Below are 27,131 nucleotides of genomic sequence, written 5' to 3'. Positions count from 1 at the left end.
CAGGGCCTTGCAGAGCCAGGGGTGTACAGGCAGCTGGTTGGCACTGCTGTGTCTGTTCATGTGCCATAGAGTGAGGAGGAAGCTGCTGTGTGCCAGTCCTTCTGTTCAGTTGAAAAAATCTAGGAAATGTGGTCCCTGTTTAGGCTTCTCTGGGTTGATGTTCTTTCATCTTTCTACTCCTCACCAAGTGCTCCTCAGCTCTCTTAAATTTTGGTGACTGGGCTTTCCTCAAGTGCAGAAATCAAAACTGTCTTTAATTACTGACTGCTATTAAAAATGTTTGTGTCTTCCTGCTACTAGTTGTCAACTAGAAAACTGTGGTTAATGAATAATTTAGTTATTAATTTTTGGGTTTTGTTTTGAAATGTCAAAAGTCCCTCCTTAATAATTTTGGTGGCTGTGACCTCAAAGTTGAGAAATGCTGCTCTGGTTGAAGCAACTGAATGAAGTATTTTACTTTATGGCTTCTGCTCATGTAAAATTTCATGTCAAATGTTCTAATGGACAAAACACAACATAAAGTAAACTTCAGGTAATGTCTAACTTTTCTAGGTGTAAAAACTTACTCTTGTAAAGTGTCTGTAGTTAACCAGAGTTCAGGCTGTCTAACATTAATTTAAAATACAAGCATGGGTCATCAAGTAATAACAAAGCATTGACTGATTTATATAAAATTTGAATAGTTCTGAATCTCAGTCCTATGCTGTGTCTGACAGGGATATTGTGTCACCACAAGAAATGAAATGTACTGAGTTACCCTGAAAGTTCTGCCTTTCCTGTAGATGCATGTATGGTAGGAGTAAGGCATGACTTGCCTAGATGATGGTTAAAAGTTTGTTTAGAGGTTGTTCTTATACTGCTGAGTTTGTGCATGCCTCAACAGAATGAACATACATTTCCATTCTTCTAACTTCCTTAATAATGTGCTGCAAGTTTTATAACTCCATCCTCATGCAGACATGATTAGCCAAATAAGAGCAGAAGGAGAATTAAAATTTTACTGTTCTTTTTTTTTTTTTTTTTTCCCAGTCCAGTTAAGTGTGAACTCAGTCTGCTTTTTAACTTCAGGTCAAGAGGAAAGCTTCTGTAAAAGTCTATGGGTGCTGAGAGTTTTTCTACTCACCCCCTGTCTCTGTTATTTCTCATTCTTGGGGTCCTACAGCAGTTCTCTGACTCACCTTAACTAACTTGTTTTTTAATTCAAGTGAAAATTGTTAACTTCTGTCTTGAGTTTTCAAACCATGCAGTGTAAAAAGGTTTTATGCTTATAGCTGGTTCAGTAGCTGTGTGTGTCTAAATGCATCTCAGGACACAGGGACAAAGATGCTGTGCACTTCAGAGTGGGTGCTGTCTTGGCTGCAGTTAGATTCTAGCAGTTGAATGGATATGTATGTATGTACACACCTTTATTGTGATTGCTGGTGAAGGATCTCTGAAACACCTATCTTGAAAGTTTTGGGTTGTGAGTGCCTCAGCAGTAAGTACTTGAGAGGTGAAATCCGCTTGCATCGAGCACTGAACTGCTGCTGCCAAATCTTGCTTAAAACTAAGCTGGCTTGGATATCTCAGTCTTGTGTTGGGATCTTTATTTAGCCTTTTGGATTGCTTACTTAATGTTTTCACAGAATTCTGTATGTCTGCTCTGAGGCAACTCGATTGCTGCCCTAGGGAGATGTGGAAAGCAGCTGTTCTTTTTTGGTGTCCATTAGCCAAGTGTCAAAGCAGCATTATTGGTTTTGGAAGCAGCGGCACATTTTACTTTAAAGTATTTTGATATATGCAGCAGAGGAGTGACTGGATGAGTGGGTTTCTGCTCCTCTCTACAGCTAATGCAGAAGAAGAATAAGATGAAAGTATTTATTTGGCATTGCTGATAGCAATCCCAGCATTTCAGCAAACTAACTCCTTTTGCTGTATTACAGCAAAGTTACAGTATTTGCAACTTCTGAGCAGCTTTAAATACCTACTTCAGAGTGGATCTTTGAAATTCAGTAGAGCAGAAGCCTTAGGCTAGAAATGTGCTTCCTTCTCATTCTGTCACAGTTTATTCAAGCTATGCTAAAAAATTCTGCTTACTTCTAGAAATCAGTTTTCCATTTTGTGTTTGTATTCTTCAGGAGAACTGTCTGTATGCGGATATATTTGAACATAAATATTCTAAAATTGAGGGTATGTGGATGTCAAAGCAGGATGGAGAGTGAGCACTGTACAGCACCACCCACACTCACTGTAAGAAAGGACAGAGGGCAGAAATTGTAGCCTGATCCATATTACAGTTAAATAAACTAAAATGTTACCTTTAAAAGATAAATTGTGTAACCTCTATGTTGAATCCAAGAGTTCAAGCTTTGGGGTTAGGGAGCTTTCTGTTAAGGTTTGTTAGGAAATGCATCCTGTCTCCTATATGTACTGTTGTGTGAGGTGGTGGGACTTCCTTCCCCCCCTTAAAAATTCAGCCTTGTTCAGTGCTGGAGGTGGATAGATGAAGGTGTGGGGAGCAGATCAAGTGTTTTCTGCCACTGATGAGGAGTGGGCTTTAGTACCCCCCAGTGCCTGCTCTCAATGGTCTCCATGCTTTAGTTCCTGTCAGACAGCGCTGTGAACCAGTTCTGTTCTCTGATCTAGAGCAGCAAAGTGAATAGTTTTCTGCTGAGCCACTGAGTTACTGTGCAATCAGATGAGCATCAGGCAGTAGCAGGAATGGTGCAGGAGTGTGTGCCAGGAGCAGTGGCAGAGGAGAGTAGGGGGCTGGACTCATCCGTGGCAGCAAGCTCATACATTGCTCAGCTGTGTCATGTCTCCACATTTGAAGGCTGAGCAAATAATTACACATTTCACATTTTTTCAGTCTTTCAGTATTCAATTTAATTTTATAATATAAATATTTTCTCTTTGAAATACAGTGTATGAAATGTCTAAGAATAATTTTCTGTAAGTACGTAATGTGCTGCCAGTGTGGAAATGAAGTAGAGTTCTTGACAGAATCTGTCTTGTGTGTGCAGTAGCAAAAGCCTGTGTGAATTCAAAAAAAGCTTGGAAACAACTAATCAGTTTTTGAAGTCATGTTACCTTTTAATTCCTGCTTGAATTAGTTTAGAGAACTAAGTTTTGCTCTTGTTGGTAGGTAGGTTTTTTTGAAAGTCTTTAATTCTGGAAATGTTTTGGAAAAATCCCATTTGGAATCCTTTTTATGTTCTGACTTCTGTGTTTTAAGGCTTTTTTTCTCTTCAGTGCCATCAGTAGCTCAGACTCCTGATTCATGTTTTGTCTCACAGGGATAAACACCATTTTTCTCTTTCTTTCCAGTTGCAAGTGGCATTTCAGGGGTTCCTGCTACTTTCCATCATAGATCTTCTGGTGTTTTTTTGCTGTACAGCCTGCTGTTCTTTCAGTGATTGTTGCTGTTTTGGTTTCCAAGTGTTTCAGAATTAAAAATGTTCTCAGTTCTATCCTTTTTATATATAGAGGTCCAAAAAATTCTGTGGAAGAGAGTTTTGTTCAGAGATGAGAGGCTGTTAGCAAATATTTATTTGATTCCAAATTGTGTGCCCCAGTTTTGCAACGTAGCATAATTCGGGAAAGTGTGTACTGATGAATTGTAATACTTGATATATATGTAAATGGCATAACCCTTTTATCTTGAGTTCAAAAGTAAAAACAGACTGTATAAAAATCTATTTATTTAAAACTGAACAGAAAATTTCTTATCAAGCTGGAAAGAAGACTGTTGGATACCAGAAAAAGAATTATTTTTATCCTGTGGTTGAGAGCTTTTTTCCTTTCTGAAGCTTTCACAGAGATGGTGTGAAAACAAACACAGAGACTGATAAATGTTCTTCACTTCAAGAATGTCTTAGTGTAATTCCTCCTAAGATTTTAAAGGCTTCCATAAATATATACCAACTTAACTAAAACTTATTTTTACAACTGGTATTGAGCACAAACCTTTTTGGACACGTTCATGTGAACTTTGCATAATTTGAAACTGGTTTACATTCCATCTGTCTGATTTTAATTGTTATATTGGTTTTGTTTTGTTTGCTGTTTCTGTCTTAAAAGCACCGCTGCTTTCAAGACCATGGCTGTGCTCTTTTGAGTGCTGCTTGCTCAGGGTTAGAATAGAAACGACTAATTCAGTTGGAAGGGGCCTACAGTGATCATTCAGTCCCACTGCCCCACCACTTCAGGGCTGACCAAAAGTTAGTGTGTTGTTAAGGGCATTGTCCAAATGCCTCTTAAACACTGACAGGCCTGGGGCATCCACCACCTCTCTAAGGAAGCCTGTCTTGTAGTTTAGTAGCAGACTTTTTTTTTAATATATGTATTTTATTTTTATTTTTTTATTTTATTGTACAGCTGCATCTGTGATATACAGTAAGTGATGGGTTAAAAAAGCAGCCACCATATACTACAGGAGAAGTTGAGTGAAATTGGTTGTTAGTAAAACTTCTCAGGAGATAGAATCAAAGGCAGGGCATGGGACAGATTGGAAGGGGAAATCAGATCATCTTCCTTCTTGTACTGTAGAAATGGAAGTCAATAATTTTTGAAGTAGTTTTGCACAAATACAGATTCATACCCATCTCATGTAGGTACTTCACATTTCAATTAGCAATAATGGAATGTAATTTTATAGCTGGATGTTCAACAAGAATATGTAGATGCCAATCTTCAGTTGTCTTAGGATTTTCCTTGGTCATTATAAACATGTTCAAGTACAACAGAGAAATTTGGCTCTTGCCATAGCAAATAGCTTCTTACTTTGCACTTAGTTGTTGTGTGTGTTGCCGTTTCTATTACTGCTGATTGCACCCCAGTGAATAGAAATTTCCATCCTTTCCCTACTGTGCATGAAGTCCCAGATCTGAGTGATTAGTCCCCACAGAAATCTGAGCTCCATTTTAGGACAAGTGAAGTGGGTTGGCAGATGTCTCCTACTTCCTTCTGCCTTGACATGCTCCAGCATTTGGTGCTATAAATCCATATTTTTTATATTCATACTAATATAATATCTGAAAATGTTTGACTTCTTTGCAATATCCATCAATATAGCAACAAATTTTCATGTTTAGAGGGAAACAATTTTAAAATTATTAGTTAAAGCATGTTTAAGAATTTGAAATACCTATATGTTCTTGGATGCTTTCTGGTTGTGTATTCCTGCAGTCAGGAGGGGGGGAAAAATGTCTGGTTGTGTATTCCTGCAGTCAGGAGGGGGGAAAAAATGTCTGCATTCTGTAGTCTGCATTTTGAGATTTCTAAGCCTGTATTATAGAACTTTTCACTGTCATAAACCATTTCTTTGTGTTTTTTTTCCCCCCTGAATGGAGTTGGTGCCGTAATGCCACCATTACCTTACCCCAGAATGTGAGTAGTAGGTGATTTTTGTCAGGTGGTGACATTTCACTTAAGTACCCTGCTACCCTCAATGAACTATTTTCAGTACTCCTCTAAGACTGAGGTACTTAGTTTTACACCTGTTACTCCTCTTCCTGGTCTTTTCATGCCCATTATATTTAAAGACTTGTGACAGAAGGAAGATGTTATTTAACAAAGAAGTGGGTGAATATTGCATGTACCAGATGAAACAGTCCTGTTGCAGAGGTGATGCTAGTTTTACAATAAATTTAACCTAAGAAAGGACAGATACTCTGAGGATACTCTGCCTTTTGGCAATTGAACTCGGTTAGCTAAAAGTGAAATTTTGCTCAGTGTGCCATGTTAATCTGATTTCGAGTGAAGGGAATCTTTGTAGTTATTAGATTAAGAAATCCTAGAGGCTGTGTCCTTGTTTGGGCTAAGTAAGAAATGAAGTGACCTCAGGGCACTTCTTCCCCTCCCCTCCATGAGAAAATAGAATGCAGGGACATAACTAGCTTGCCTGCCTCCACTTCAGGAATCCCAGAGGTGTGTAGCTGCTGTCACAAACCTCACAAGGCTCAGAGGCAAGTGTCTTAATTGCATGTTGTCCTTTTCAGTAGCTGCATTTTCCATGTCCAAGCCTCTTAATTATCAGCAAGAATTTGAGATTCCCTGCACCAACAGTTGTGGTCTCTTTCCTTCCTCCCTTCCTCCCTCCCTCCCTCTCTCCTTTTTTCCTTTTTTTTTTTTTCCTTTTTTTAAAGGACTCTTATGAGTTACTTGGGCCGAGGATTGCAAGCTGAAAATAGTCTCCTGCAGCATAGTAGTAGAGACTGGCTAACTTAACTCTTGTGATTTGAGATTACTTGGTCTTGCAATGAAATACTCAGTTGCTAAACTTCTAAGCTTCTCTCTTTGAACCTACTGGTCTTCAGTCACTTGTTGTGAATATAATTTTGCACTGAAATATACCCAGTAACTTCCTTTCACTATTTGCTAAATCATGTCAACTGCTAGATTTTTTTGACAGTGTAGTGCCAGAAGTTTTTTTGGCTCCCACTTCTATTACTTGCAAAAAAACCCCAAAAGCACTTGAAGGAAAACACTTTAAAACAAAGGAGAGCATTTACCTTGGAAATCACTTGAACGTGTTATCCCTAAGTGAGTGCTTTCTGCCTTTAGGCCATTACACTTTGTTTTCAGTTCAGTTTGTGTATTATGTAAACTTGAAGCTAGTCTCTGTTTTCTGAGTGTTTTCCTTAATGTGTGTTTTGTTTCATTTGAATTCTATTTATTTTCTAATATGTCACTTTTTAGATGTCCCCACATATATTTCAACACAATTTATTTAATTATGAAAGAATGACCATGTAAAGCCCATGTGACAGGGTAGGCTTTAGTAGTGTCATCTTGTGAACAGCTCACTGCTGCTGGTTGATATTATTTGGCAGTGTTGGACAGCTGTCCTGTGACATCTCTGGACTTTCTGGGACAGTAACTGCTGATGACTAGTTAAAAGGGAATGATGAAGGACTGTGACTCATCATGAAAGCAACCTTGGGAAACTTGGTTTTTTTGTGCTGTCCTTCCCTTTATTTGTCAGCTTATTTGTCAGTCAGAATGTGAACATGGCAGGTGTCTCTTACTCCACTCATTTTTGTTAAGATACACCTTGTGATCCTTGCTTTTGGTCTCTGGTCTTTTGTGCCACGGTGGGGGTTTTGGTCACTGGGAATACTGACGTTTAAGTACATGTTATGTGTATAAAGAGTCTTAAGAGATTTTTTCCTCTCAACAGGTGGGAAGGAGAAACCAAAAACCAATGCAGAAGAGCTACAGATTAAAAAAGTTAAGAAGAAAAAGAAAAAGAAACATAAAGAGAATGAGAAGAGGAAGCGTCCAAAAATGTACAGCAAATCCATTCAGACCATCTGCTCAGGATTGGTTTCTGATATTGAGGATCAGGAAACCAAAGGCATCATAGATGATCATCTTAAGGATTTCAGTGGGAAAAATATGGATCCCAAGAAGGACTGTGAGTCCAAGATACCAGAGAACAGTGAGTTTCCATTTGTCTCGTTAAAGGAGCCACGGGTTCAAAATAAACTCAAAAGGTTGGACACATTGGAGTTCAAACAGCTGATTCATATTGAGCACCAGCCTAACGGAGGTGCATCAGTTATCCATGCCTACAGTAATGAACTCTCCCACTTGTCTCCTGTGGAGATGGAGAGATTTGCAGAAGAGTTTGTGGGTCTGGTTTTTAGTGAAAATGAAAACTGTGCAGCTTACTATGTAATGGGTATTGTTCATGGGGCAGCTACTTATTTACCTGACTTTTTAGACTACTTTTCGTTTAATTTTCCCAATTCACCAGTGAAAATGGAGATTTTGGGAAAGAAAGATATAGAGACAACGACTATGTCAAATTTTCATGCTCAGGTAAGAGGTTATACATTTTACTTTCTAAAGTCATATAATGGTTTCAAACAACTGTGAATGGGGATTTTTTTTTTTAGAGTAGTTGCTATTAGCTGTGCTGTGTGGATGACACAGAAGACTAGAAACAAGGGAATTCTTTAAGTAATAAGTCAGTTCTGCAATACTGAAGATGATAAGCCTGTTAACTGAGACATAAAATTGGATTTTATGGGGGAGGGGAAGTGTTTGCATGCCTGTGTGTGTAGGTTTCTTTGGATTTGTTTCTGTAGCTGAAGCTTAATTGTGTGAGTTTTGGAGGGTTGAAATGGTTTAGCTGTGGCTGTCTTGGTGTCCAAACTGTAGTTTATCTGTGTGAACTTCATAAAACTGAAATGCTTTAATACAGTGTTATACATAAAACCTATGTAGGGAAGAATTATTTAGTTGTATTTCTAGTATGAGTCTTCAAAATTGGTTGTTAAAGGACAACTGGGTTGTTAACATGACTACTGCTTTGGTCCTTAGCCACTTGCATTTCTCTCCACTTGGTTGTATTCTGTGGAAAGCTGTTAAGTTACATGGCAAAATGTCAGCCAGCTTTTAATTAATTTATTTTTTTCTTGACTTTCTGGAGGGAAATGACTGTATACTGTCTTAACAACAGCTACTGATTGAAGATCATCTCTGCTATTTATTAACTTGTTGTAGAATATACATTTCTGTTGCATATAAATTATTCATGTTTCAGGTCTTCAGGGGGAAAAAATGTCTAGCTTTCTAAGATTTTCACCTTGATGATGAGGGTATTGTGTAAAGCCTATACAGATACTCCAAAACAACTTATGAAGAAACTCAATGCTGTTTTATTTATATCCACTTTATCTCACATTCACCCATTTAACTCCATTATTTGTGAATTTAGATGTTGTATGGATCACCTTTAAACTGTTTTAGTGTACACTTTTTACACAATTTTGAGGAGTTCAAGTGTAAGTTACACTGTCATCTTTTTGATGAAAAACGTGCTTTTTGCCTTCGGCTACATTAACATTTGTGTAGAACACTTGCATTTATTGATGAATTTCAGGTGTATGTTATCCAGAAGGATATGCAGAACTGAAATGCTGCTGCAAGAGAACATTAGCAGTGCTGGTTAAGAAAATATCTACTGCCATGGGTAATGAATATTCTGTGAACTATAGTCACTGGGGTTTTTTTAGTATGTAAACTGAATCATTAATAATAAAAATCACATGGGCAGCTCTCCAGAGCTGCTCTGTCTTTGGCCATTTTATATAAAAACAGCTGAATCTATCCTTCAGAGTATGTTCCTTAAGTCCAGCCTGTCATCTTGGGCAGCATTAATGCAAGAATAGCTGTGTGCCAGTATCTGCCCTAAAGACATGGTTAAGAAAAGCCCAAATTTTACTGTTGTGAATTATAATAGAATTATTTTCCTAAAGGGATAGATTAAATCAGTATTACAGTAGTAACATCAAGATCTGTAGTTAAAGCAGTCCAGTGTTCATTGGGGTTGTGATCATAATTCCCATTTTTGTGTAGGTGAAGCAGGAGCAGAGAGAGACCTGTAGAAGAAAGAAACCAAACTGTGTTATTATAGCATTCAACTGGTCAGCTCCATGGTCTGTCTTCTAAGCTGTGTTCTACTTGGCTAGAAATTTAGTTCTGGTATCTCCTTTTCCTTTGTGTTCTCTCAGTTTTTTTCCTTAGTTTTCATGGCATTTTATCTCTTCTTGGTTTGGTTGCTTGACAGACAATGCTTGGCTCCTTATATTTTTGCTAAATAAGGGGTGTATGGAGTATAAATCATGTGTACAAGCAAACATCAGACTTACTGTCTTCTGTGCAGCGTCCCTGTTTCTTGGAATATTTAAATTAGTATCTTGGTTACCTAGCTATTGATTCTATTTTTCCTTATAATTTCCTTATTTTTGTCTTTCTTTGGTTGCTTGTTTTGTCCTGCTCAGGTGATCTGCTACGGTTGAAATGTTTTGTTAGCTTAGTATTCTCTGTTCTGACTTGCTGTGCAGATTGAGAACATTCTCCTGTATCACTGAGTTCTTTATGAATCTTTCAAAGGAATTCTAATAGCTGTTGCAGTATATTTTTACAAAACTTTAAATGTAGTTTTCTGTTCCTACATTGCCCAAGCTCTGTGCTGTGGTCCTGAGCTGCCTGAGCAATGGCTACCAGTTGTTATATAGAGTGAATTGTTTTCTGAGGTTTAAATAGGAAGTTGGTTTTATCAAGTCTGCTTTGAGTACGTACCTTGGACTTCATTAGTCTTAAGAAACTTGGGTATTGCTCTGCGAATTTTAACTAAAACACTGAAATGAGGCTAACTGAGGTTCTTTGGTTGTTTTTGAGAACTCACTGTAGCACATGTAATCAATCTGACAAACCTAAATATTTAAAAATATCTAAAAAAGTATTAAAAAAAGAGAAAGAAGGATGAGCTAAGCCTGAAATGGAAAGTATTGTAGTGTTTTTTATCAATTTTTATTTCTGATGTTCATCATTTTAGTACTACTTGATAATCTTCCACCTCCTGTTTTGTGGCAGGTGAGGTTTTCTCATTTTAAGTAATGCTTATTTTGAAGTCGTTGGGTTCTGTGGCAAGAGGCAGATTTCACAGTGAATTCTGTTGGTGAGGTCAAAATGGTTGGAGCTCTCCTAGGTTTACCTGGAAAGTCTGCATCTTTCAAGTAGTTTACTTAGTTTTCATGATTGTAGAGTTGAAATTAAACCCCTCTCACCGCCCTTCCCAATACACCTTTGCCACGAGTAATATAGTTTTACTTGTTAGGTTAGAAGTGAACAGAAGCTTGTGAGAGTAGGTACAGCAGGCACAGGAGTGAGGAAGTTGTATTGGAACTGGTTCTGTCTAATCAGAATTAGTTTTTAAATTTCAGAGGGAGAGGAATTGGGAGTTTTTCCTCACCTAGCTTGGTGCTCGAGTACTCCTTAAAATTTTTTGAGTTACTGGAATAGCTTTTTGTGAACTGACTGAAAGGCTTAGTCAGACTGTTTCTGTAAGTGGGCAAAATGGAATTAGTCTGGATAACCTTGTAGCCAGTCAGTCAATCCTTCAGGCAGTGGAAAACTGTTCTCTGTAGCTCCATCATCCCTGGGCTCCACCATTTGCGTAGATGGCAACAGCTGCATCAGCTACCTGATAGCTGTGAATCTTGTCAGGCTCTTAGGAGGATTTTAAAGAATGTAAATAATCAGCTTTTGCCCCCTACTTGCAGCTTACATCACTTCAGTTAAGCTATTTACTTCTGTTGAGAACAAATGCCACTAATATTTTGAACACATTACTGTCCTCATGCTGTGCAAGTGTAAATTTTTATTGCCTTGCTGAAACCCCAGAGCACAAACTTGATGTTTAACTGGAACAATGCTTAGTGCATTGATTTTACTGTCTTGTCCCAGAGGCAACTTCTTAGTACAGATAAAGTAAAATGCTGAGCAATACCCAACAATTCCTGTGTTTCAAGAAAAGATTAACTGTTTTCAAGCCAGATATGACAAATCCTTGTCTGATGTCTTTTGCTGGAGATCTTTAGGTGATTTGACACTTTCCAAAGAAATCTGCTGTAAAACAATTTTTTTCTTATTTGTCCTCTTATCCTTTTATTCTGATCTTATTGGACAAGGCAAACAATTTATCCTTTTCTTTCAGTTTTCCCTATATTCCTTTCCCCTCCCACCAGATGAAGGAATTTTGAGTTATTTCAGTCTACCATTACATGTTACACCCTTATTGGTATTACTGCTCTCCCCTTACGCTCTCTTTAGTCATCCTGGTTGTGTCCTGGGCAGTGTTTGCCTGGTGTATTGATGTCAAGGACTGTGAGAAGATGGCTGTAAGTGTCTTGCAAATTATTGCTCTTAGTTATCTATTCCTTCTCTTTTTTCAGAGCAGTTTGTGATCTCCTGTAGCAGCAGCTCCTGTAAGAGTTACTTACTCTCTTTTCATGTTTATGTAGTTCATTATATATGTGTGAGTGTAGTTTTCGCTTTTGTTCAAATTGAATTACAACCTTTACATTCAGACCCCTTCTCCAGTTTCAAGATCTTGTTAGTTTTGATCCTCTCCTACAGTAGACTTGCAGCTTTGTGGTACTTGCAGGTTTCATGAGGATACACTATGTTCAAAGGAAAGATATGAAGGATATGATTGATATGATTACATGAGCACAGACAAGACTGCCCCCTCTTTGTTCTTACTAGACCATGTTTTCTGTAGCAGTTTTGAGAACATAATGCAAATGTCAAATGTTGAGATTGTACTGGTCCTATGAAAAGGCCTATCCAGTCATAGAAAAGTTAGTTTGACTTGGCTGGTTTTCTTCACGTCCATGTTTATTAGCTTTTATTATCTTCTTTTCTAGGTGGTTGATGGTTGTATGTAGCTAAGCATTTTTTCTGGAAATTGAAATTAGGCTAAATAGTCTCTAACTCTTCTGTCTTCTCTTGACACCTATTTCTTTAAGAGGGTGTGTTACTGTCTTCCAACCTTGAAGGATTGACTTTGTGGTTTTGAATTAAAATCATAGAATGACCTGCATTGGAGGGGACCTTTAAAAGTCATCTAGTTCCAACCACCCTGCCATAGGCAGGCACATCTTCCACTGGACCAGGTTGCTCAGAGCCCCATCCCGCCTGACCTTGAACACTTCCAGGGATGAGGCATCCACAACTTTTCTGGGCACTGTGTTTTGGTGCCTCACCACCCTCACAGTAAGAATTTCTTTGTAATATCTAATCTAAACCTGTCCTCTTTCAGTTTGAAGCCGTTCCTTCTTGTCCTGCCCTGTGAATTGTCCCTCTCCAGCTCTCTGGTAGCCTCCTTTAGGTACTTGAAGGTTCCTGTAAGGTGTCCCTGGAGCCTCTTCTCCAGGCTGAACAATCCTAGTCTGTCTGTGAAGGGTCTGTTTTCATAGGAGAGGTGCTTCAGTGCTCTGATCATCTTTGTTGCCCTTCTCTGGACTTGCTCCAACAAGTCCTGCCCTTCCACCACAGAGCTGGATGCAGCACTCCAGGTAGGGTCTCACCGGGGTGGAGCAGAGGGGCAGAATCCCCTTCCTCGATCTGCTGCCCATGCTGCTGGGAATGCAGCCCAGGATACGTTCGGCTTTCTGGGCATTCTGGGCATTTTGACATTACCAGATCATGCCCAGCCTCTGATCCACCAGCACCTCTCCAGGGCTGCTCCCAATCAATTCTCTGCCCTGTGTTTGTGCATGGGATTGCCCCAACCCATATGCAGGATCTTTCACTTGGCCTTGTTGAACTTCATGAGGTTCACCTTTCGAGCCTCTGGATGGCATCCCTTCCTTCCATCATGTTAACTCCACCACACAGCTTGGAGTTCTCACTGATTGATTAAAGCTTTGTTTCTTGTTACCTTGCTGCCTTTGTGCTGTAGGTATGTGAGGATACACATCATTAAGACTGTTCAACTTAGGAACAGTCACTCTTAACTGCTCAGTGTTAGACAAGTGGTCAGAGCCAATCTGGCACCTGCTGCTGCTAAAAGAGTGTCTTCATTCCTTCTTCCCTCCCAGTTGCATGTTTTTGTGCCAAGCTGGGCTGCTTCTCAAACTGGTGAGCCAGTTTGGTTCATTAATCCAGCAGAAAACTTAACTACTCTTGAGGGGTTGAGGGATCTGTTTTATTACTGAGTTAGCAAATTATACCATTTTATTATGCCAGAGGTAGCTCAAGGATGAGTGTGGGACTACACAATCAGCCCCATTCCATAACAACAGGCAATTTGCATCTTCAGAGAAATCTTTTTTTTTGGTTTTGTTTCCAGTCTGAAATAATTTCCTGTTGCCATGTTAACTGTGATGGACACTGAATATACAAATAATGAACTAGTGTTTGAAAGGAAGAACTGCAATAGTAATGACAGTTCACGTTTGTGGTGTGACTTTTCACATGAGGGATTGTTGTTGCACACAGACCTTGTAATTCCAATTCTTTTTTAGCGTATTTTAATAGTCTTCTCTTTGCTGTCCTCCTTGTTTAGCTCTTAAGTGTTTGTCTTTTGCAGAGAGGTTTTCGCTGTTTAGTCCTTTTCTAATTTGTGAAATCCTGCTTGAGAATATTAGTTTCAATATAAAAGAATTCTTTCCAGAACACAGGAACATAACATAATATAGGGGAAAATACATTGTACAAATCTTTAATGATAAGGAAATTAAACACTGACCAATTATTTGGGATTTTCTTTAAAGAAAAATATTTTCAGCAATTCCCCTCAAATACTAAAGGAACTATGTGTCTTTTGAGTTGTGCCTCAGTAATTTTCAGTAGAATTTTGTTTTCAACAGAATTTGTTGCTTGCTTTTAAGCTGTTCAAATGTTTGGTTATTTATTAAAAAGTTGTAACATTTTTAGCAACTGCTTGCTATTATGCAAGTCCTCCAAAATACAGCCTCCTCTCATTTTTTTTATTCCTTCTAGATGATGTAAATTGAATTTTAGCTCTGTTAAAGCATACATATTGTCCCATTCTCTTTTTAATCTAAAAAAATTCTTTAAAAAAACTCTTCTTTAAAAAAAAGTCTTAAAAGATTCTTTATCTAAAAAAATCTAAAAAAAGATCTGTTTTTTAAAAACTAATCTGTAAGACTACGTATAAGAGACTTTTTGATAGATGATGATGATGATGGCAACCTATTGTGTTAAAGCAAAAAAAAGTTTTCACTTATTGAATACCACTGAACAAAGAATCAGTTCTCAGGGAATGACATTGGACACATGCTCATTTGTTTTCCACTTAGAAAACAGCCATCTTTTAGATTGCTTCTTGACAGTTTCAACCAATCAATACCAGATGACAGTTGTATGTTGCTCTTTTTAGTCACATATTCTGTATTAACAAACCTCAAACCTAAATAAAGCCCTAGAGGTTTGTGCTGGTGGCTTGGACAGGATGCGAGACTGACCCTTGTTATGGATCTCCCTGAGCTACAAGGGCAGTAACAGTTACTTCACTTTCACAAGATCCTTTTCCATGAAGGTATTCAATTGATGCTATCCTTAATTTTTAATTTTTTAGAATTCTTTGTCGGCTGCTTCACTGTTTGTTTTTTTTTTTTTTTTGTCACTGGAATTCAGAATATAAGCAAGGTCATCTTCCTTTTAAAAACTTCTGTCCATCTGTGGTATTATTTGAGTATTTCAGCTGCAAGATAAAACGTGTCAGGTGATAAATGATCTACAGTGGTAAAAGTGACAATGACAATGGATCACCTTTGAGCAATGCCAGATCTGTCAAGGCACCCCATCCTGATAGCAAAACCCTGACCTAAAAAAAGAAAGAAAGGCAAAGGAAGTAGCATGACATACATGTAGTTTAGCAGTAAAAAGCAGCTAAGCAGATTTGCAAGTATTTTTAAAACCAGAGCAATTTTGATGAATATTTGTTCTGTATTGGTTCCCATTTGGAATTAAAACTATATGTTATTAATTAAGGATTTGAAAAGAGTTGGCAAGGAACAGGAAGCCTTTTGGGCACTTGATCAGAATGTATCAAATAAGCAAGAATGCTACATGGCCGTAACGTTTGAGATTATGCTGAATGTGAAATTGGGTATTTTCCATTCTGAGATACAAATGTGTAAGTGCATTGCTTGTGCACTTGTGTAGTGAAATGGAAACCCTCTATTCCTTCAATGTCCTTGCATATAGTCATGGTGATTTAATGGGTTTGGGTTTTTTGTTGGTCTTTGGTGGAACTTTCTTTGTGGGTTTCTCTGCATTCATTTGGGAGTTTTGGTGGGGTTTTTTTTGTTTTGGTTTGGTTTTTTGTTTGTTTGTTTGTTTGGTTGGTTGGTTGGTTGGTTTTGGTTTTGTTTTTTTTACTCTGAGGACTGTTTTGCCAGACCTTCCTGGTTTTAAAGGTGAAAAATTGAAATAAATTTAAACCTTTTAAAATTCTAGCAGGAAAATGATAAAATTTCAACAGAAAAAAAAAACCAACCAAATAAAAACCAAACCAGAACACCCCCAAACCCTACTATATTAAAAATAGGAATTCAGTTGTGACTTGCCCCAGTTTGTTTTTTAAATTCATCTCTTGAGATGCTTGTTTTCTCTGGATTGTTCCTTCCACTTTGTGACTTCTTCAAACAGAAAATGGAAACATCTTTAACATATAATGTCTAAAATGTTTCTTATTTGTAGGATGATAATGCCCGAATATCTTGTTTTCAGTATTATATATCCGTAGATTCACATTTAGTCTTCAGATTCTTATTAGACATCGAGACATTTCTGTCAGAATATTTGCCATTAATCAGTTGAGGCCACACTAGTCCATTGCTGTGATGCAAGAGAGCGACACGATCTCCTTTTTTTAGATGACATACCTCAAATTTAAGCTGTATGAGAAGAAAGAAGTTAGAATGTCATGTTTATTATTTGATATATTTCTATCTCTTTTACCTGTCCATGGTATTATACTTGGGGATTTTCATTTGTGACCACATGCTAGAAGAGCAGTGTGTCCTGGATTCCTTTTTTTTTATTCTGGATTTAGATTGTTTCAGCTATTTATTTGAGCAAATTTGTAACATTGTAACATAGTCACATTGTAGCCTGTGAAATGACATCCAGGAAGTTTACCTTATAAAAAGTGTATAATACTTCTCTTGTGGTCAGTGCATAATTTAATGTGTAGAATTCAATAAGTAAGTACTAGTTTTAGTACATCAGTATTGTTTTTGTGAGTTTAGAAATGCATACAGGAATCTGTTTCTGTTCCTGTGAACAAATCAACCAAAGGACACTGACAGTAAAAGAAAACATTGCTGTTATCTAATATGCCATAGATTATATTTATTTAGTGGTTGTCTTTATAGGGATTAATTTTACATTTGTCGTTGATCAAACATCAATGGGAGGTTTTTGGTGTTTTCACACTTATTATTTAGAAGCAGCTAATTTGGGAGTGAGTGAAAATTAGCTAGTTCTGCCTTCTAAGAATGACCTCACCTTTTTATATATGTTTATCTAGTTCTTTAACGTAGTCTAACTAGACTAGAGTTCAGGATGCTTCAACCCAGTCCATGCACGAGATGAAATGGGAGTTGCTTTTCTCTGCCTACAGCTGCCTCCTCTTTCAGATTCCCTCTTGTTCTTTCTGGCCAGGCATTAGTATTTATGGCCCATGTCTTTATTTAATTTTTATAATATTCTAAAGTAAATAAATTCTTTGGGTAATTCCTGGATTAAATTCAGATCACTTCCCTAAGCTTGCTCCCTGTCTGTCTTCAGAAGACCTAATGCTAGCAGGAAAGAAAAGAGAGCAAATCTCCTCCTTTGATCACCAGCATGGATTTATTTCTTGTTCATACTGGGTCTGGGTGGGGCAGAGTTTGTAGCAGCCTATCATGGGGCTGTTTTGGGTTTATGACTAAAACTGTTGATAAGACACTGGTGTTTTGGCTATTGCTGAGCATCATTTGCACAGTGTTAAGGCTTTCAGGACCCCCTAGCTGTAGGCTTGGGTGGGCAAGAAGCTGGGAGGGGGGCATGGCTGGGACAGCTGGTCCAGATTGACTGCAGGGATATTCCATGCAACATAACACCATGCTCAGCAATACAAAACTGAGGGGCTGAGGGGGGGAATATTGGCTGGAAGGTACCTATTGCCCAGGGACTGCTGGGCATCAGTCTGCTTGTGAGAGTTAGCGAGTGGTGAAAAACACCACTGGGTGTTTTTTTCCTCTTCACTTTCCTCTTTTCTTCTCTTGATAAACTGTCTTTATCTGGACCCCTGCATTTCCTTGCTCTTTCTGCTCTCTCCCATGTCTCACCATTGCAGGCAGTGTGTGAGCAGGGGACTGTAAGATCAGTATGCACTGCTTGGGGTTAAGCCACCACAGAGTTCTTGAGCGCTCAGACATTTCAGTCTGTATTTGTAATGGTACAACTCTGAACATGGTCCCAGAAGAAACCACTCATCATTTGTAACTTTGACATTATCTTAGCATTAATTTTGGTATTTCACCTCTCCTAAGGTAGGTCTTGAAAAGCAATTGGAGTGCCTGGGGAATGAAGGAAGTATAGTTGATCAGGGAGAGCTAGGAGTGAAAGGGGATGGACAAATAATCCTTAAAAAAGTTGAGTTGATCTTTCAGTTCTAACTTTCAGTGGCATGGTCTTTTTTGGGGCATAGGTAAGAAAGTTCTTAATTGATCCACCTTAAGCAAGCATGCTGGGTTTAAATACTTTGCTGACTTTATGCTTCATTGCCAACATCTAGTGGTACATAAGCCAGATTGGTGAGTTGATAGCTGGAAGCTTCACAGTTTTTCCAAATTTCACTTAAGTTAGTATTTTTTGGAGAATTTTTAGAGTTTTCACTTGGAGTAGTTTCACAACTAGTTTATCATATGCTACATGAATCGTACAATTATTTAGGTTGGAAAAGACCTTTAGGACCTTTCTAAGAGTCCAACTGTTAACCCAGCACTGCCAAATCTACCACTAAACCATGTACTTAAATGCCACATCTACACATCTTTTAAATATCTCTAAGGATGGTGACTCAACCATTTCCCTGGGCAGCCTGTTCCAGTGCTTGAGAGCCCTTTTGGTGAAGAGATTTTTCCTAATATCCAATCTAACCCCCCCCGCACAACTTCAAACCATTTCCTCTCATCTGATCACTTGTTACGTGGGAGAATGGAAGTGGTAGCAGAAGGAAGCATGGAAAAAGGCAGAAAAATGGTTCTCGTTAATCAAGGGTGTAGATGAAAACAGCAGTTTAATATCCTGGCCTGGAATGGTGGAATACTAAGCTATTTATGCCAGTGGAAGAAACATCCTTTTGCATTTAAGTTTTTTTAATCAAATGTCACAGATCTGTGACTGACTGTAGCTTCAGAAAATGGGTTTAGGGTTCTTCGGAACTGGTCTATCCCGTAAGCCAGTAATGACAAATGAGTGTCCCTTCCTTGCCCAGTACTTTGAGCTCCTGATGCTCCTGATGCTTTGTACCAGTGCAGATGTAGCTGAGGACTGAGCTGATGCAGATTCAGCAGAAATGAATGTTTTCTGATGCTTTATCACAAAATCACCAGCTGTCTGTGCAAAAAAAGCTGCAGGAATGTATGACTAAGGATTTGGGGAATACGGGAATACTGATGTCTAGCAGGACTGCTTTTTTCCATGTGTCTGTGATGGCTTGTGATGTCTGTGGTGAGCATTAGCTCAGACATTTTGTAAAATCCTACTTTTAGTACTCCTCCATTTCCTGGGTGTGTGACATGACTGAGATGATCTGAAAAGTATTTGCTTCTGCATTTCTGGGATGCATCTGCTTACATCAGTTGAGCTTCTCAGGAGAGCACAGTATTGTTCCATGTTCCATGATTTAGTCTTATTTTCAGGAACTGCTGCTGATTCTCCTTTGCACTGCTGTAACTACTAGGAATTTTAATGGTCTGTCTGGGTGAGGACCATAGCTAAACAGTATTTCATTAGCTGTTTTCTTTGCACTTTTTTTCTTTTCTTGCTTTGGATGCAGAATGTCTAGAGATGCAGTACAGGAACCTTACTTGGTGTGTGCAGTAGTCCATCCACTCTTCCCTCTGTTTTGATCTCATCATATTTCACCTCATTACACCACTGTGGCTTTCAGCCTGTTAAATAGGAGATAAGAAGCTTAGGGGGACATAATTCTCATCAATCTCATGCCTAAGTATTTTGGTGATCTAACAGAACAGATCAGATTGTTGAAAAAAACTTCACAATAATATGTGTTTCTGTTCAAATTCACAGTAGAAGATTTCTCATGAGAGGTGAATGTTACAGCCCTTAAAGTTTGAAGGGAGCACAAGATGTGTTAGCACAGCAAAAATGAGGAAATGACCATCATTGTCTCTCTTCCCATACGAACTCTTTATGAACCTTGTCTTTACTGTGATAATGAGCTCCAGTTAATGTGCTCACACAGAGGCCATACTGGAGAGCATGATTAGCAGAGGAAGTATTTAGAGTAAAATTAGTTGTAACTCAGAGTTCTACCTGTTACAACAAAAAGGTAAAAATTCAGCTAGACTTGAATAATCCAGGTAAGAATCCTTATGTATTAGTTACTGAGCAGAACATACATTGATAGCTTTTCACAGTTACTGTTTTGGAGTGTTATTTTCTTGAGAGACAATAAATAATTACTCTGGTTTATCTTCAGGTTTTAAAATAAAATACAAGATGTCGTAGATGTTTAAGGAGAATTTCTGTCTTTGAGTTCATAGTAATTGACTTCATAATAATCTTAAGTATACTGAAGACTGATGTCAGTAGAAAACAAACATAAGCATAGATATTGAAGGTGTTTATTGAATGTAGATTTGCACAGTAGTGGTATAACTTCTGTTGTCATATTCTACTTGTAGGTAAAAAGAACATACTCTCATGGTACATATAGAGCTGGCCCAATGAGACAGATCAGCCTGGTTGGAGCAGTTGATGAGGAAGTGGGGGATTACTTCCCTGAATTCCTTGATATGTTGGAAGAATCACCCTTCTTAAAAGTAAGGACAGAAGGGAATGGGTTGGGAGAAGGGGGACAATACGCTGTCTAGTGCTGTTATAAAAGTGAGACTGTGTGATACTTGCTTAGATAACTGAGTGTTCTTATAAATGTTTTCATCGTGACAGATAACGGCTGCTTTTAAAAAGTTTTTAAAGTGACTCACTTCAAAATTGTGGCTTGTATTTCCCATTAGTGTACGCTGCCATGGGGAACACTTTCTAGTTTAAAATTAGAGAGTCGTAAAGACAGTGATGATGGTCCCATTATGTGGGTACGTCCAGGAGAACAGATGATCCCTGTGGCTGACATGCCAAAGTCACCTTTCAAAAGGAAGAGGTGAGTTGAATTATCTTACTTGATAAATATATGGTTGGTATTCTTTCTCTACAAATTCATTTTATCCTAAACCTTTAACTGGTTGATACTGAATCTTAATATAAATCTCTGTAAATCTTCATCTCCAAATATACTTTGAAATTGTTTGGTTATGTAAGGATCTGGATTATTAATTTTTACTGTCTGGCCAAGTAAGGTTCTGGTCCTTTTTGGAGCTTTAGTAGAATTTTAAGCTGAAAACTTCAGGGAAATGTGAACAACCATACAATTACTGATGTATGCCTTGAGACTGGAATTGATATCCCTGTTGTTAAATGTGAGCGGATGATTTATGACCTCAAGGGACAAGGGCTTCTCTCTCACCTAAAAGGTAGTAACTCCAACATTAAGTGGCATCTTTAAGCTTTACTGTGGTATTAAGGACCACCTGAAGAGTAGGGACAACATCTGCAGAACTTGAATATTTTGTGTCATGAGGAATTGTCATGAGAGTTCTCCTGTTTGAAATTCAAACACAGTAAGAGAACTGCAAGAAGTGGAAGCAGGGCCGGGTTGCCTCAGGAGTATAGAAACACTGTCCAGCCATGAAGGGGGTGCAGTTAAAGCCAAAGACCATCTGGAGTTGAATTTGACAAGGGATATGAAGAGCAGAAAGGACTTGTACAGGCATATGGACAGTAGAAGAAAGACTAGGAAAATGTAAGGTGTTTGCTGAACAGGGTAAAGGGCCTGGAGACAAAGGACGCAGAAGAGGCCAAGATACTCAAGGCTTTCTCTGCCTTTGTCTTTCCTGGGGAGATTTACTTTCAGGAATGCCAGGTCCTGGGAGACAGTAGTAATGTTTGGAGCAAGGACTACTTGCCTTCAGTGTAGGAAAATCAGGTTAAGGAACATGTTAGACATGGAGGTTAGACAGACACAAGTCCATGGGACCTGCTGGCATGTACCCACAAGTGCTGTGGGAGCTGGCCAGTGTCATTGCAAGGCCACTCTGTCTTTGAAAGGTCATGGCAATTGGCAAAGGTTCCTGAGGACTGGAGGAAAGCAAATGTCGCTCCAGTCATTCAGAAAGATAAGAAACAGAACTTGAGGAACTGCAGACCAGTCAGTCTCACCTTCATCCTGGGAAAGATGCCATTTCAAGCATGAGGTACAAGATGATAGTTGGGAATAGTTAGTATTGATTAACAAAGGGGAATTTATGCTTTATCCACCTGATCTACAACAAAATGATTGGCTCACAGGGTGAGTGCCAGGGGTGTTGTTTGTCTCAAATTTATTAAGGCTTTCCACAGCAGACACCTGACTCCCATAATGTCTTAATAGGTTAACAAAGGACAAACTAGATTGGTAGGTAAGTGAAGTTGGCCAAGAACTGGCTTCACTGCTGTCCTGAAAGGGCTGTGAGCAGCAGCACAAAGTCCAGCTGAAAAACAGTTGCTACTGGAGTAATTCAAGCCTTGATACCTTGTGCCAGTATTGTTCAGCATCTTCATTAATGGCATCATGGCAAGTTACAGGTGATAGAAAACATGAAGGAGGAGTTGATGTGCTGGGGACCTTGAGAGGGTGTAGAAATGGGCCAACTCCAGGGGACTCAGGAAGTTAAAAGGGATGGGCAAAGTCCTGCACCTGAGGGGAATAATCCCATGATCCAGCACAGGCTGGGGTCAGCTGTGGGACAGAGCAGGACTTGTGGGGCTAGTGGGGGACAGATTGACCGTAAACCATCAGTGTGCTTTGGTAACAAAGCCAAGCAGCAGCCTCCTTGACAGGATTAGGAAAGCACTGCCAGCAGGTTGAGGGAGAGGGTTCTGCCCCTCTGCTCATCACTGGTGAGACATGTCTGGAGTATTGTGCCCAGTCCTGAGCTCACCGGGCCTAGACAGCTACGGCCATACTGGAGCATATATGGTGACCTGGGAGAACTGGGATTTACTCTTGAGAAAAGAATGCTCAGTGGGGTCATATCAATGTGTATAAGCATTTCATGGGAGGTTGTAAGAAAGACATGATCCAGTAGTTCCCAGGACAGGACCAGAGAAAATCCATTTAAAATAAGGAAAAAAAAGTGTACTGTATGGATAGTTGAGCACTAGGGCAGGTTGCCTAGAGAGTTTGTGGAATCATGGTCTTGCTCAAAACCTGACTGGACAGGGCCAAGCAAATTGCTCTGTTTGAGTGGAGGAAGTTGGACTAGAGAATCTCCAACCTTTGCTATGTTACGATTATAAACAGCTCTTGGAAAAAATGTGTCACACAGTGTTGGCTCCAGGTGGCCAGGGAGATGGTCTTGTGTCTCTATTCTCACTCTGCAGTGTTTCCTTCACTTCTGTTAAACTCTGAAGAAATAATCCTTTGCTGTTTCTCATACCCAGTTCTTTAACATGGAACTAAATACACGTTTTCCAGCAGTTTGGTAGAAACATGAATGGTTAAGAAAGACCTCAGAGACAATTGAAATCTCTAATAGTCAGGCTGGCAGTTTCCTGACCATGGCCTCACAGTGCCTGAGGAAAGCAAGTGGGGTTTGGGGATGAGATTCAGCCCAGACCCCAGTGTGTCAGGCAAGTGTGTGGTGATGGGGCGGGTCTGAGATCAAGCCAGGAAGAGTCAGTCTGCCAGGGAGGATCAGGTCCAGAGATTGCCACGTAGGTACGTCATGATGAAGCTGTCCTGAGGACAAGCTGAGAAGCAAGTCTGTGGCCCAGCACACCTCTGGCTGAGATGGAGACCAGTGCTCCTGCAGCATGGCACAGACCAGGACTGAGGGTCCAAGTCTGAGCTTGTATAGAGCTCTGGGGCTCTTTGTGTTTGTGTATGGGGACTGTGAGTGAGGCTGCTCAGTCATTAAGGCCTTTTTGTCCACTTTGGGACATGACACTTTGTTGTTGTTAGTGTTGGTTGGGTTTTTTGTCCTTATTTTGATTTTTTTTTTAATTTGAAACAGGTGTTCTGATTCTTTGCATAGCTCATTACATTTTTAATTTGTCTTAACAGTTACTGTTTTTCTCATTTAACTCCTATGTTCTCACTGAAGGGAGAAAACCAATCCTGTTGGCTATGGTGGAAATAAGATGATTCAGAGAAATTTCTGTATCACTGTTACTGTTTTTTCTTACACAGAACTACCAATGAAATAAAAAACTTGCAGTACCTACCTCGAACCAGTGAACCCCGTGAAATGCTATTTGAAGACCGGACACGAGCCCATGCAGATCACATAGGACAAGGCTTTGAACGACAGACTACAGCTGCTGTGGGAGTGTTGAAGGCTGTGCACTGTGGGGAGTGGTAGGTGCTGGTTGGCTTCCCCTAGATGTTTGAAAAATGTTTGTTTACCTGAATTTCCACTTATAGTTGGTAGAAGGAGTGCAGGATGGGTTAATCTAAGATTAGAGATTTGATGAAGACTTGGTAGATACTGGTTGGGCACTAGATATGTTTGTCCTCTGCTAGATTGCATATGACTCTGGTGTGGGGTAGAAACTAGAAAGGTACCTTGCAGTGACAGTTGTGATTGAGTTGTTGTAACTGAGTTTGTGTTAGATGATGTAAAAACACTTCACTCTTGGTTTTGCTTTAAATGGTGCACATGGACTGACCTGAGCTGCTGCCTCAGAGGTGCACATGGAGACCTTCTAGCAGTTCTTTATGTTGTGTGGAGATGAGCAGAATTCTTATGCTTCTGCTTCCAAGTCATGGCTGTTATAACCCTAATTTTTTTTATGGTAGATCACCTAGGAAGAATCCTGTTGGAAGCTGTGCAAAATTCTTTGGTGTCTGTCCTGGGAATTCCCGTATAAGATTCAGGAAATGAATGTGTTTCATTTGAAACTGTTTACATGTTGGCCAAATAAAAAGCTCATAATGATATGGACTTCCTGGCCCAGATCTATGAAACATTTTTCATGATCTTCTGATCTTGCTTTGGGAGAACAACCTTAGTTTTGGATCTTACCTTTGCCTACGTAAACGCTATAAATACCTTTTGTTCTTTGTGTGTCTAGAAATTAGAAGGGTAAATTCCCTTTTGGGTGAATTTGTGTTACGGTGCAGGAGTTCACTAATGTAGAAAATAGAATAATTGCCATTGGGGAAGAATGGGTTGTTCAGTTAGTAATGTGTTTGTCTTTTGGGCTCTGAGGTTTTGCAGTTTCCTTCCTCTTCAGGTTGGTGATAGTGAGAGCCTTCAACTTCCTGCTTGCCTGGGCTGAGACACTGGGGTGAATTAAGACTAAGCAGTGGTAGCAGGGCAAGAGCTGAGATAACTATGTAGGTCTGAGTATTTTAAATTACACTTTGCACATGTGAGAGAGAGACTTTCGAAGGAAGTAAACAACCAAACAAAACCCCACTCCCTGAACTTGGATGTCTGTGGAGATTCTTCATCATCATCATCATCCTCATCATGGCTGGGCTTCGCGAACGAAGATTTGGGAAAGGCTCTATCCACATTTGTTACAAGCACGCTGGTGGCTAATAAGGCCAATACGAGATAGACATATCTGATTGTGAAAGCAGAAAGACTCCTTAGGTGGTGTATTCTGCAAGTCATGATTCTTTCTGTGTTGTCTTTTCTCCTCAAGAGTGATCCTGCGTGTGTTCTCAAAGGAAGCAGCAGTGTTATAGATGGTGTGTCTCCAGGCCTCCTGATTTGAGGCCAGAGTAGACCAGTTATGGTGATCAATATGGCCAAGGCTGAGATGTTGTTTCAGGGAGTCCTTGTATCTTTTCTTCGGGGCTCCTCTCTTGTGGCAGCCAGTGGCAAGTTCACCATAAAGCAAGATCTTAGGGAGGTGGTGGTCCTTCATCCTGGAGACGTGCCCTGCCCAACACAGCTGTGTTCTCAACAACATGGCCTCTATACTTGTGACTGCTGCTTGTTCTAGAACAGATGTATTAGTCACATAATCTGACCAGTGGATGTTTAGGATTGTACGAAGACAGCGTTGATGGAAACGTTCCAGGAGACGCAGGTGGTGGCGGTAGGTGACCCATGATTCGGAACCATACAAGAGAGTAGACAACACTATGGCTCTGTAAACACTTATCTTTGTACTTTTCCTCAAGTGTTTATTAGGCTATACTCTTTTATTATGCCATATTCTTTTCTGGAGTTTTCCAAAAGCACTGTATGCCTTTGCTAACCTGTTGTCTATCTCTCTGTCAATCTTACTGTCTGAGGAGATGAGGCTACCAAGGTAATTAAACTGCTGGACTGATTTGAGCTCTGATTGGCCAATGGTGATATGAGGATGATGGAAGACTTCCTGAGGTGCAGGTTGATGGAGAACCTCTGTCTTCTTTAAGCTGACTTCCAGCCCAAAGAGCTCAGCAGCATCTGCAAAGCAGGATGTTAAATGCTGCAGAGCTGTTTCTGTGTGGGAAACAAGGGCGGCGTCATCAGCATAAAGCAGCTCCTGGACAAGATGGTTTAAGGTCTTGGTGTGGGCCTTCAGTTGCCTTAGGTTGAATAGACTTCCATCAGTACGGTATCAAATGTAGATACCATCCTGATCATCGAAGTCTGCTGTGGCCCTTTGGAGCATCCTGCTGAAAAAGATTGTGAATAGGGTTGGTGCAAGAACACAGCCTTGTTTCACACCACTGGTAATTAGAAGGGCTCAGAAAGTGCATCACCATATCTGACTTGGCCACGCTGATCCTCATGAAGTGAGATGATCATTTTAAGGAACTTCGGGGGACATCCTAAACATTCCAAAATCTGCCATAGACCTTTTCTGCTCAACAGTATCAAAAGCCTTGGTGAGATCAACAAAGGTTACATAGAGACATTTATTCTGTTCCCTATACTTCTCTGTGGAGATTAATAAGAATTTAAATTGATAGTAATTCTTCCCATTCTCATCCTGTAGCTTCATAACATAGTTGAAAGTACTTCAGTTTGGGGAACATAAAAGAAATATCAGTATTTGATTTCAGCATAAGGACTGAAAAGACATCTTTTAATGCAGAATAAAAAATTTGGGACTGATGTCTGGAGAGGAGGAAAATATACAGCACAAGCAACACAATAAAAATTATGTATTTCAAGCTTGATTTGGCCTAAATGATAATTTCTCCTTTCCCTTTCCACTTTTCTATAATTTTGAAAAGCCACTTCAGTGTACTTACATGATGAGACCTAATCAGGGCTTATGATAATGAAGCGTCATTGATTAATGTAACACATTAAAATAATTTCAGATATTAGTTTTACCATAATTTGCAATCTGTGAGTAGATTTATTTTAAAGGAAGCAACATGAATGAAAGTTTTAAGAAATCTGGCCTGTTTGTTTTTTTGGTTGCTTGCTTTTTTTAAAATCTGTTTGAATAGTTCATTGAACCTGAAAAGCTGGAGATATTCTGGGGTGATTAAGGCACTATGGCAGTAAAAATGCACATGTTCTAATGATAACATATCT

At 39.3% G+C, this 27,131-nt stretch overlaps 1 protein-coding gene across 2 annotated transcripts in view; it reads left to right on the top strand.

Annotated features, from left to right (window-relative positions):
* Nucleotides 1–27,131, top strand: part of LOC127478845 (protein PHTF2) — a 126,830-nt gene that overhangs the window by 18,099 nt on the left and 81,600 nt on the right. For both annotated transcript variants that reach the window (XM_051805058.1, XM_051805052.1), the window contains exons 3-6: nucleotides 7,160–7,803; nucleotides 20,226–20,363; nucleotides 20,559–20,701; nucleotides 23,828–23,995. In XM_051805058.1, coding sequence (XP_051661018.1) covers nucleotides 7,160–7,803; nucleotides 20,226–20,363; nucleotides 20,559–20,701; nucleotides 23,828–23,995 — 1,093 coding nt within the window. The remainder of the gene's footprint in view (nucleotides 1–7,159; nucleotides 7,804–20,225; nucleotides 20,364–20,558; nucleotides 20,702–23,827; nucleotides 23,996–27,131) is intronic.

Source organism: Manacus candei, unplaced genomic scaffold (assembly GCF_025592945.1).
Source record: "Manacus candei isolate 608988 ecotype Guabito, Panama unplaced genomic scaffold, ASM2559294v1 h1tg000063l, whole genome shotgun sequence".
NCBI classification, from domain to species: Eukaryota; Metazoa; Chordata; class Aves; order Passeriformes; family Pipridae; genus Manacus; species Manacus candei.
This window is presented reverse-complemented; position numbering and strand designations above follow the sequence as displayed.